The following is a 12,696-nucleotide window of genomic DNA, read 5'->3' as shown; positions in this document are numbered from 1 at the left end:
TGATTTGCTATTTTAGAGTCAGGGGAAGAAAAAAGGGTCTTTGGGGAAGGGAGTGTCTCTCATGATTTCACATTTGTATTTTATTTTTATTTATTTTTTAAATATATTTTTATTGATTTCAGAGAAGAAGGGAGAAGAAGAGAGAGATAGAAACATCAATGATGAGAGAGAATCATTGATGGACTGCCTCCTGCATGCCCCCTGGGGATCAAGCCTGTGAACTGGGCATGTGCCCTTACTAGAAATCAAACTCCTGGCTCATAGGTCAATGCTCAACCACTGAGGCTCATTCACTGGACTCACTGATTCTCTTAACAAGAGAGATCAAAGTACTTTAAACTCATTTATCACTGGAATAGTCATTAATCTGTTCATCTATAGTTAGCCTCTATTGGTCCAACTTACTTTTGTCATTTTATTTATTCATTCAGCTTGTCTATGATTCCTATGAGAATCCCTTCCCAACACACTAGGATATTTTAAAGGGAATCTATTTTGTTATTCCATTTGTTTTCCACGTATACATCATGATTAGAAAGATCAATGAATTGATATTTATTTTTTTTAAATAAATTGAACAACAAGGCAACATTTGATTTTCTGTTTGACTAAACTTTGATTTGCCTCTTACTCAACTTATTTCTCTAGGTTTGACTCTCCTTTGCAATTAATAGAATACTAAAGTTAATAACAACAAGTTCTTTGTATAACAGAACCACATCACCAGATTTTTCTGAAGTCATTATCCACCAATCATTTTAAATGTACAAAAAATTCATTTTTAAGAGGAGTTTTTCCATTGTCTTGTGCTTCATGCATTAATGATGCTATACTCTGATATTTGACAAAGCCTTTATTTTAGATTCTGATCTTTGACTCAAGTTAAAGTGCACCCATGAAAATAAACTTCAAAGTAACAGAGGTTAATTCTTTATGTAAGTAAAAATTATAACTAAGATAAAATTTTCTTTTTAATATTTTTATTGACTGTATTTGTTTAGAGCAGTTTAGGATTCACAGCAAGTTTAACTGAGGTGGAAGTACAGAGATTTTCCCATATTTCCTCTGACTCCATACATGCATATTCTTCCCCGTAATCAACATCCTCCCTCACAGTAGTATGTTTATTACAACTAATGAACCTAAATTGACACATCATATTCACCCAAAGTCCATAGTTTATGTTATAGTTTATTCTTGCTGTTGTGCATTCTATGTGTTTGGAAGAATGTAGATTGACATCTACCTATCAATATGGTATCAAAGCATATTTTCACTGCCTTAAAATCTGCTGTGTTCTGCAGATTTTATCTTTCTCCCCATCCCAAAGCCTGGCAACCACTGCTCTCCATAGTTTTGCCTTTTCCAGAGTGCCATATAGTTGTAATCATAGAATATGTAGCCTTTTCAGATTGGCTTCTTTCTTTTATTCATGTGCATTTCATGTTTTCCTATGTCTTTTCATGCCATGATAGCTCATTTCTTTTTAGTGCTGACTAATATTCCAGTTTATTTATCCATTTACCTATTGAAGGACATCTTGGTTGCTTCAAAGTTTTGGCAACCCATTTTATCTTTCTCCCCATCCCAAAGCCTGGCAACCACTGCTCTCCATAGTTTTGCCTTTTCCAGAGTGCCATATAGTTGTAATCATAGAATATGTAGCCTTTTCAGATTGGCTTCTTTCTTTTATTCATGTGCATTTCATGTTTTCCTATGTCTTTTCATGCCATGATAGCTCATTTCTTTTTAGTGCTGACTAATATTCAGCGTCCTACCGCCCTCCAGGAGGGCTGATCGCATCCTGGCCCCCCAACCCTCTCAGGACCCCAGCCTTGCATGAATTTGTGCACCGGGCCTCTAGTTTTAAATAAAGATGCTCTAAACATCCATGTACAGGTTTTTGTATGGACATAATTTTTCAACTTCTTGCCTCACAAGATGGCTGCCTACAACCAGGCTGTCATGGGGGTTAATGAGGGATGACCAAATGACCGAACAGCAGGCTTAGTGGGCCGATCAGGCCAGCGAGGAGGCCGTGAGAGGCAACCAGGCTGGCAGGGGGGACAGTAAGAGGTGTCCAATACTAAGGAGCATGATTACTGGATCATATGGTAAGGGTATGTGCAGTTTTATAAGGAACTGTCTTCTGAAAACTCAGGAGGTTTCTGTCCCCATATTTTTCAACCAAATTATACTGGCATATGGTTTCATTATGACAATATGTAAAATATGTATAGGTCCAACTTAAATAGGAACTTTATTCAACCCAGCAGAAGCTCTTTATTCTTTGTCTTTGTATATACACACTGAGTTGCCAGATTATTACGACCACCTGACGTTTGTAGGCAAATTAGCTATAATTTTGCACTGAAGTTGCTAGAGGGCCAGACCACTATAAATAGGGAAGTAGGTTGTTTACCACGACAGTAGGAGTGATTTTTTTCTAAAGATATGAGTAAACAATGCAATTTAACAGCCTTTGAAGGTGGGATATATATATGTAGTATATAGTAAAATCACTTCTACTATGAGTAAACAATGCAATTTAACAGCCTTTGAAGGTGGGATATATATATATAGTATATAGTAAAAAATCACTTCTACTGTTGTGGTAAACAACCTGCTTCCCTATTTATAATGGTCTGGCCCTCTAGCAACTTCAGCGAGAAATTATAGCTAATTTGCCTACAAACGTCAGGTGGTCATAATAATCTGGCCACTCAGTGTATACACCTTCTTAAAGCTTGTTTCTATTTAAGCTTTGTCATCTCAGAGGGATCTATAGCAAGAGTTTAATTTTATAATTATCTATCATCTGTCATCTCCACATTTTTTAAAAATATATTTTATTGATTTCAGAGAGGAAGAGAGAGATAGAAACATCAATGATGAGATAAAATCATTGATTGGCTGCCTCCTGCACGCCCCCTACTGGGGATCGAGCATGCAACCCAAGGATCTTTCATTCGGCAGGCCACAATGCTCTATCCACTGAGCTGAACAAGCTAAGGCCATCTCCACATTATTAAATTGCATGGTGTTTATTCAAAGGTGACTTGGCTAAGTACCTTAATGTTTAAAAAATGACTTAGTCATTTATTTGTCCAAATGAAAATTACAAATGACCATTTATTTAGGATTTTATCAATTATACTTTTTTATTGGGTTAGAGGTAAGATTTAATAACTTTGTTGGAATCTGAGTTTCTAAAACTCATTTATCAGCGCAGGAGTTCAAATGTAAGTTTAGGATTAATGGCATACATTAATTATGCAGGCAAGGGGTTTTGTAGGTTATAGTATAGAAGCGGAGAGGAATTATGTATCACTTAGAAAGTGATTTCTAAATTTCAGCCAGGAAGTCTCTTGAATTTAATGAAAGTTATATTCCCTAGAGAAAAAAAGATGGAACTACTAGATTTGATATAAAATATTCACAGAATTTTTATTGACTCATTAGCATTATGAGAGCATATAATGGATCAAAATTAAACTGTACCTTTCAGGCTAATTCAGGAAGAAAAAGAATCTACAGAGTTACGTGCTGAAGAAATTGAGAATAGAGTAGCGAGTGTGAGCCTGGAAGGCCTGAATTTAGCGCGAGTCCACCCAGGGACCTCCATCACTGCCTCCGTTACCGCTTCTTCACTGGCCAGCTCATCGCCCCCCAGTGGACATTCAACGCCAAAGCTCACACCGCGAAGTCCTGCCAGGGAAATGGATCGGATGGGCGTCATGACGCTGGTATGCTGACGCGTCCAAAGACCCTTTGCTGCCGCTAGGATTCATGATACATTAGTTGATGCTGATTGGGTGTTTCCTCTATGCTAAGGGCTTTCTGTGTATTTTATTATTTCTTCTTTTTACAGCAACCTATGGGGTAGGTACAGTTATTAACCCCATTATGAGATGAGGATATGTAATCTACATAGGTGTAACTTTCCCTAGGTTATATAATAAGTAAATGGAAGAGGTTAATTAAAAGGCAAATAGGTAAAATAATAGTTGATGCACCGTAAAATCCAGCACAAACGTAACAAATGGAGGATAAATTAATCATACTACAGAAAAATCTGAAATGTATATTGTGTTTCTGGTAAGAAGGTTGTGAAGGGTCTATAAAGTTCACAGTGGCTGTGTGTGTGTGTGTGTGTGTAATATATTGCCAAGATGTTTAATTCACTTTCTAATGACATTTTAAACTAAATATGTTGCAATCATTTGTGATATGGCTAGTGAATTATATAGATAAAAACTACCTTATAAATAATTGATTTTTAAGTTTTTATTTTACCTTGATGAAATTTCTGTTATGCGTATAAATGTAGGTATCTCTTTCTTTGATTATGCAATTGAGAACTTAAATATAAAACTATTTATATGGTTAGGCAATATTGCCCACAGCAAACTTTGTAGTTATGGGACTTCCATGCAATAAAATCTATATAAGAGAAATGGTAATTTTTTTTTAAAAAAAAAGGAAACATTTATCTCTTTAAGACATTAAGCCAGTGAGTCCTCTAATCTCTGCTGACTTCCATACTTAATATTAAAAATAGAAGCACAGACAATAGCCACTCAGATAAAAAGAACAACTAATCAGAACCAACTCCCACCAGATACAGAGCAAACTTTTAGCAAATGTACTAAGATATACTAAGCAATAATGGAGCTACATTATGATCTACTTATTTTAGAAATCTAAACATCCTTCTGATTTTATTAACTAAAATGATATTGTCTCTGGCTTAGTTTCTGCCTGTTTAGTACATGCGACATATTGATGACCTACTTGTTAACTACAGCTAAGTAAGAATCTTGGTCCATAGAGAATAATTTATTCAGCATTCAAGGCAAAGAAACTGGTTATTTCTGTACTACTATTATTTACTTACATTTTTACAACATAGTGTTTTGAATTTTTAAGTATTTTCATGAACACTAGCATTATAACCCTTGATAGTGTTATTATTTTTATAGTAATAAGATAAAATATTTTTAATATTTAGATGTGGCATTTGTGTGACAAGGGTACCGGTGCTCTTAGGAATTTTCTTGAGTAGTCATTTATAAGTAAATCAGTGGTAAATGAACATTATCACACTATAATTTCAGTATTTAAAATTACTTAGAACATTTTCTGAGGGTTAACAAGTATTTAAAATGTTGAATATCTGACCTAGATAAACAAGAAATGAAATCCAGAAAATCTTTATTACCTAATGAAACATTGTCATCAAATAACAATAGTGAAACAGATTTTCTTTCACATGTAGAAAATAGTGGAGGAAAAATAATATTGTTGGGTATAATTTATATTTGAATATTCAAAGAAACATTAGAAATTTTAGGGACAGAAAGTATAAATTGCAAAGACATTGTAATTGTTTGGGTTGTCTATGTTTATATGTTTTGCAATCATGTTTATTGTTTTGTTGCATTTATTTTTATTAGCGTATCCACTTTTACCTCACAATGAATACATAAGCATAAGTGACATGTTAGTAATATCTAATTAGAACACTGGATGGGGTAAACCTGCCCATTTTCTAATAACAACTAAAATGTAAAGTATATGGAATAGTTTAACAAAACTTATTTTATTTTCATAACAAAAAGCAATAAAGATATTAAGTGACTAAGGTTCATATGGAATCATAAAGAATTAGCTTTATAAAATATTCTGTAAAAGTGGGTTGACAAGAAAATAGCAGCTCCAGAAACATGTTATACTGAGGGCTGAGCTTGTGGTGCTTGGGAACGGGGGATGCGTTAGAGTCCAGGAAGATTGAGATCCCCCAGGAACAGCCCACCTGCCCAAAGGAGGCCCAAGGCTCTGCACAGCTGGGGCAAAGGCAGTGTTTGTAAACTCCATATATATGGATTGAATATGTGTTTATGCACAATCTTTTCATGGCCATTTATATTTTACGGGGAGGATTTAGTTCCATATTTATTTCTGGCTAGCTCGCTCTATTTGTGCTTTATGCTTCCTAGGGCCCATGTCTCCTATCTGATGCCTGTGCACAGGTGACATGCCCCACCCATGCCACCCAGGAAGCCCCCTCTCTAAAGTGACTCCCAAGAGGAGTGCTCTTATAAGGATTGTAACAAGTAAATGTAAACACACTTATCTAGGAAAAAATGGAATAAAAAAACAAAGTCAAATTATAGATACTATTTAAATTTGTAACATGGTTAAGTGATCATCATTAACTAGTTGTGTTTTATGTTGCTTTTATTGCTGCCAATCTCAGCCCAGTGATCTAAGGAAACACCGGAGAAAGGTACTGTAAATACCTTTTATATGACTATGAGTTAAATATTGTGTGTGTTTTTTTCCTATGAGAGCTTTAAAATTATATTCCCTGTAATTTAAATACTGTAGTAACATAAAAAAGAAATATCAAAAGTATTTAAGCATTATTGAATTCTTTAAATATGACCGTAAGAGCAAATGTTTTAAAACAAAAAATTTTCTTTTGTGGTTTTTTGGGTCAATGATTAGATTATGGGGACTAAGTATCCTGATTTTCTACAGAAGATTTAGAGCACTGCTGGTACAGAAATTATCTAGTTTACTATCTCTACCAGAACAACAGTAAATGTAGGTCTCACTATTATTCAGGTACAGTGAGGCCAACAGGTCAGGAGGCAACTGCAATGAAAAGATAACTTGTTAAATTTTCCAAGAGGATGGGCTCACCCGGGGATGTAGGGCCACAGGGAAGCCAGTATGGTCAGGAGACAGAGAGAGTGGGAAAACATGGGCAGGAGACTTTATTCTGGTTTCTGTGGGGAAAACAAGGCGAGGTAAGGCAAGTAGTGTTAGGATTGGCTGTTTTGAATAATTTTGGTGGGCTCTAGGGATTGGGGCTGTCTCTAGTTGTTTAATGCCTATCGTGGATGATTATGGCCTAGGAATAATGCTTCCTGGAGTGTAAGAGCAGAAAGATAAGATGGTATGGGATCCAGATCTGGATTGATTGATTTTCATGTGGAAGGCCCACTCCGGGGAAGTGGTTTGCTCTCTCTAGGATTCAGCTGGCCCTGGGAGAGGCAGTCTCTCCTGGCTCAGGATGGCCCCAGGCGCCAGAGCATCAAGAATAAGAAAATATGCAAATAAAGTTAATACACTGCTTTCCTGTTCAGAATGAAATCAAGAGCATAAATATTGAAGTAGGCAATAAAGTTATATTTTGACAATATGCATTCTCACTTCAAAAATTCCCCACTGAAAATATTTCTATGTTATGCTAACCTGACTATGCATTTTTAGTAAATTTGCTCTAATTTTAGTAAATTATTTATATTCTGGTATATTAAAATAGATTCCAAAATAGCTTTTGCATAGGCCCTGTGTTGTTGACTGGGTGCCCTCTGTGTCCCCGCCTATTGTTGCCAGTGGAAATGGATTTCTCGCAATGTCAAAAGGAAAGGAATTTCCTGAGACTTGCACGGAGGATGAGTGACGTTTATTTCTGTGGAATTAAAGCATCTAGGTTTCCAAGGTTCCATTTTTCTCTCTTGCCATGGAAAAAGTCCAATCTTGTTCTCAGTGAGGCTAGGATTAAAGCCACGGCCCAGAGTTTCTGCTCCATATTAAAGCACAGTCCAGTCCGGGATCCGGCTAACTTAGCTTGTGTTCCCAGCTGCATTCCATTGGATGTGGGGTCCACATGGCCATGGGCCATGTTGCTGCTTTAAGGACACATGGCAGGCTAGCACACAGGTGAGTGTGGGTCACCTAGCAAGAGAGCTCAAGAGCTGGCAAGAGGACAACAGAGAGAGGATTATAACTGGGAGCTTAGCCAATTAAACCTTAAGAATTTCCTGTGCTTGCAGTGCCTCCACCTCCTAGCCAATTATTTTTCTCAGGTTAGATAGGCAGGCAAGCTATGTCACACTGACTTCACTGCACAAGCACCCACCTCCCCTTTTGTTGGGTCCCTTTCTCCCGTGAACTGCAGGGAATGGACAGGTGGTTCCCTGGGGAGTGTGAAGTTGCAGCTTCCTGGTGAAACTTCCCAGGTGATCATGCTTATAATGTTTGGCCTCCCCTTTGCTCCTTTCCTGTTATTAATATTGACTAGCTAATTGTGACTATAACACCTGCATATTGATCTTTGGTATTTATTTACTCTTAAATATTTTTATAGCATGTCCATATTTACTTTAACTGGAGTATCTACTACACTTTTAGAGTTATTAAATTAACACTGTTTAATAATGTGAATTTATATATGTAAAACCTATGTGCCCCAAGTTTTTTGGATTGTTTTTATGTTAGATTTCCTCAGATAGCCTTGCCTTGATGATTCTCCATTTTTATTCATTTCAGTTGAAATTTAAAAAGAGTTCATCTGAATATATTGTTTTTACTTGTAGATTGCAGTGGTGGAAGAAGATGGTCGGGAGGATAAAGCAACAATTAAATGTGAAACTTCCCCTCCCCCGACCCCTAGGACCATCAGGATGACTCACACCCTCCCTTCTTCCTACCACAATGAGGCCAGAAGGTATGGCTCTCCCAGCACAGGACGCAGTGCCCGCGCTCCTCCTGAAAGCATCCCTCTTCCTTTCAGTGTGGTCAAATAGACTGCTTAAAATTTTATATAACATATTTTATTTCAACTTGTGAAATAAATAGAAGCAATATCACAATTTTCACAATATTTGTGAAAAGAACAAATTTTCATTCTGAGATCAAATTTTTAGTTTTAAAATTGACTTTACATTTGTGGTGCTGTTATTAGCCAATACTTATAAGAATAGCTCTTCTCTCTCAAGGGTGGGATATAAAACTGAAACTAGTGAACACAAACAGCAGTGTGGGGGTTGCCAGAGGGAAGGGGAGGTGGGGAGAAGGGGGTCCTAATATATGGTGACAGGAGAAGATTTGACTTTGGGTTGTGGGCACACAGATCTTGTAACATAGAAACCCACACCTGAAACTTGTATGATCATGTTGACCAATGTCACCCCAATAAATTTAATAGAAGAAAAAAAAGAATAGCTCTTCTATTTTTTTGTGTATATTTTCTTTTGAAATAGAATCAGGCTAGATGAAGAACTTAATAGGAATAGTAACAAAAACTACAGGGATTCTAGGATGTAGGGCCAGAAAAGTTTCTATCTCTTTCCTTCTAGGTTTTTGGCTGCTCTAAATTAAATTGACATTAGACAGATTAACAGGAAAAAACAACATATTTCACTCATATGGGAGCCCCATAAAATTAGGAGATTCCCTGGCAGTCGGTCTTATATTGAGGCTTACATACTGCCCTGAGCTAAGAAGAAGGGGTTAAGGGTGAGCTTCAAAGGGGAGGAAGACAATTCATAGAAAATGAGATCTTATGTTTGGAAGTAAATGTTCGCCATGCTATGCAGACAAGTCTTTCTGATATAAAAAGTTTTCTCTCTTAATAGCTCTCTTCCTGGTCCAGGCCCCTGACCTAACTTCTTTGGGGTAATTAAGGGGGAGGTATAAAGCTTCTCTTGGGAGTGCTGGACTCTGGCTGTCTTCAGCTTTAAATAATCCCCAGGCCAAAGTGGTACATCCCAACGTGGCATATTCTGCTCCCATCAAGGACAGGATTATACATTTGGCTTGGAGTGTAAGAGTAATTAAGGTCTGAAAAGTCCATGATGGTACCCCATTTCCCTTTAGCAGACTAGGCACACCACCCTTTGGGTGCTGCTGCTACTCAGGCAGAAAGTTCTTAGAAAGGAACACACACACACACACACACACACACACACATACACACATTTACAAAATATTAAAGGAAAAGATAGGGTTATATCAGGAAATATACCACCTGTCATAATGACATTTCATATTGTCCTTTCCATCTACCTAAAAAATTTCAAGAAGATCTATATAATAATTAATGACATAAATAAATCTAAGCATGCAATTTAATCTTAACTGTATGTCCTTTTTCTGTCATCAATTGCAGCATATCTAGATACATAATTGATACAACTGAACATAACAATGATTAATACTTTAAATAAGAATTTGCCTTCTAAATACTATGGGTTTTAAAACAAATATTTTTGAAAACAGAGCTTTTTGTTCTGGTAAGCACTATTTCTGTTGTGCTTATTTTTAATTTCTAATGCTTCAAAATAGATACTTCTTTCACTGTCCAAAAAAATGAATTATATTGTCACATAAGAAAAGCAGTAGTTTTTGAGTTTAGGGATTGTGGACTCAAATTAGTTAAAATGAGTAAGTAATGTTAAATAATTTATTATGTCATTGTCAATTGAATAGCTGTAGAAAAAAGAATGAGGGCAATATCTATTGCACCTCTCCTATTAATACAGTGTCAAGTACACTGACCAGGAATGGAACCTAGACCAACTGCTTGAAAGTCATTTCAGTTTATCATGTACATCAAAGAATACCTTAGGATTACAAGAAAAAGTATACAATGATCACTTGGGTATATGATTTGTTACTTCTAAATCCCAACCAGATGATTTTAAATTGAGTGAATTGGGTTCCAAAACTGAGAGAAAGAATGCTAGATGAAAATCCAATGAAACCATCCACTAGACTTCATTATTAGTTGTATTTAAATTTCTTATCATAGGTTATTAGGTTTGAGATTTTAAAAGCACTCAGAGAAAAAAAATAGGTAAAGGGTCAAGTGCTAAATAATAGAAGGTCATTTGACATGTAGTTAATAAAGCCGCCTATGTTTACTGATTCGCTTGAGGTTGTACAAAAAATAAGGGAGAAGATCATTTGGAACAAAAATAAATTTTTTAGAGAAAATTTGGAGGCTCTGGTACCCAAGGATGTGAAACCATACTTCAGTGTGACTAAGAGGAAAGGCGAGCAGGAAGGGAGAAAACTCCAGAAGCCTACCTGTTTCTCCTTTCATACCTTTATAAAGGAAGCAGGTCTTGTGTACGCACCTTGTGGATGTTGCATTAAAATGAGCACTTGCCCTCCTTTGTGGTTTGCAGTAGTTTGGCTGCCTCCCTGGAGCCGGACAGCTTTGGGCTCGGCAGTGCCAACAGCAGCCAAGACTCCCTTCACAAGGCCCCCAAGAAGAAGGGAATCAAGTCTTCGATAGGACGTCTGTTTGGGAAAAAAGAAAAAGCTCGGCTTGGGCAGCTCCGTAAGTATGCGTGTTTGACTTCCCCTCTGCTCGCTTCAGCCACTCCTGAGTGTCCCTCTGTTTTTTTTATTTCATTTTATTTCTCAGTTTTCTCTCTTTTTTTTTTTCCTACCAATGAAAATGGAAGATAAGAAAGGATGGCACGGAAAGCAATGTGGTTGAGGAATGATAATGTCCAAGAACCAAGTCAAAATTTTGAATCATGTCCTAAGATTTGGAACTGTTAGTTGAAGAGTTTATCTCATATGGGAAGAGAAATACAAAATAAGCTGAGAGTAGTTATGCTAGATGGTATGGAGGAATAAAATTGTCAAACTAAAACTATGAAAATGTCCACTTGGTCCCATCAGGAATAATAAAGGACAAGGAAGGAATTCTTAGTAATTCATAGAGAAGAATATTTGTAGAGCGGTGCTATTTGCCTTATATAACAATTTGAAAATCTGGGTTAATAAGGTAAACTTCAGATGTGGTAGATCAGTCAATGTGAGTACACTGATAGCCCCTAACCATGGAGGGACACATTTAGTATACTACATATAATGTATTTTTACAGATGTATTACTAGCAAAGGCAATATGTATATGGAAACCCCCATACATAAAAATATATAGCCTTTCATTTAAAAACAAAACAAAACTAATCAGCATGTTTTTGGCCCAAGAATGTTTGCCTGCTATGTCCTATGTTTGTCTTATCCAAACAGCTACAAACAGGGGTTCTGAAACCCAAGATCCATGATTATGCATCAGTAATTAGAATCCTGACTGGCTTGATTTTTAATTTTATCAGAAAGCATTAACCTATCTTGAAAAAAAACAAATTAAGCTGTGTTAAAAATGGCCATGTCAAACAAAGCTTGTTTGTTTCATTGACAAAGTTGTTCTGTAACAGAACAGGAAAGGTAGTGGACAAGATGTCAAAACGGGGTGTGGATGATGGAAAAATGATGTGGTAGTTATAATTGGTTAAGTAACACTGCTGTAATAGTGCCAACCAATAGAGTGATGCCACCTAGCTCAAGGTTTCTCATGGCTTGGTTATGACTCTCTTACTCTTCTTGTTCAGCACATCCCCTAATTGCTTGGACATAACATTTCAACAACACAGATATCTGATTTATGGATTACTAATATGGTTATGAATCACAAATTTTAAGAAATAGACTTATTCCTAAGCACTGTCTAAAATGTAAAATATGGAAGCTCATAAATATTCGATTTTAAACTTTTTCTAAGAAAAATTCAGATATTTCATGTGACTCTAAAGTCAATATATTAGTCAATAAAGGTAGGCCACATTGATTGACATAGCATTGGGACAAAAGAAGACTTTTCTATTCTACTCCACTGTGGTAAGATAACAGCCAAGGAATAGTATCTATTTCTGTTCACTACACTTTTGGAGGCATAGCATAACCTTAGGGCAGTGGTCGGCAAAGTCATCAGTCAACAGAGCCAAATATCAACAGCACAATGATTGAAATTTCTTTTGAGAGCCAAAGTTTTTAAACTTAAACTATATAGGTAGGTACATTGTTATTAACTTAATTAGGG

General features: G+C 36.4%; 1 protein-coding gene across 1 annotated transcript in view; it reads left to right on the top strand.

Annotated features, from left to right (window-relative positions):
- The window catches only part of PPFIA2 (protein tyrosine phosphatase, receptor type, f polypeptide (PTPRF), interacting protein (liprin), alpha 2), a 451,032-nt gene that overhangs the window by 368,193 nt on the left and 70,143 nt on the right, over positions 1-12,696 (top strand). The window contains exons 16-20 of the mRNA XM_015571108.1: positions 1,002-1,093; positions 3,509-3,746; positions 6,260-6,289; positions 8,391-8,521; positions 10,986-11,140. Coding sequence (XP_015426594.1) covers positions 1,002-1,093; positions 3,509-3,746; positions 6,260-6,289; positions 8,391-8,521; positions 10,986-11,140 — 646 coding nt within the window. The remainder of the gene's footprint in view (positions 1-1,001; positions 1,094-3,508; positions 3,747-6,259; positions 6,290-8,390; positions 8,522-10,985; positions 11,141-12,696) is intronic.

This window comes from Myotis davidii, unplaced genomic scaffold, assembly GCF_000327345.1.
Source record: "Myotis davidii unplaced genomic scaffold, ASM32734v1 scaffold26, whole genome shotgun sequence".
In the NCBI taxonomy this organism is placed as follows: domain Eukaryota; kingdom Metazoa; phylum Chordata; class Mammalia; order Chiroptera; family Vespertilionidae; genus Myotis; species Myotis davidii.
Note: the sequence above shows the minus strand (reverse complement) of the source record. Positions and strands in the feature narration are given on the sequence as shown.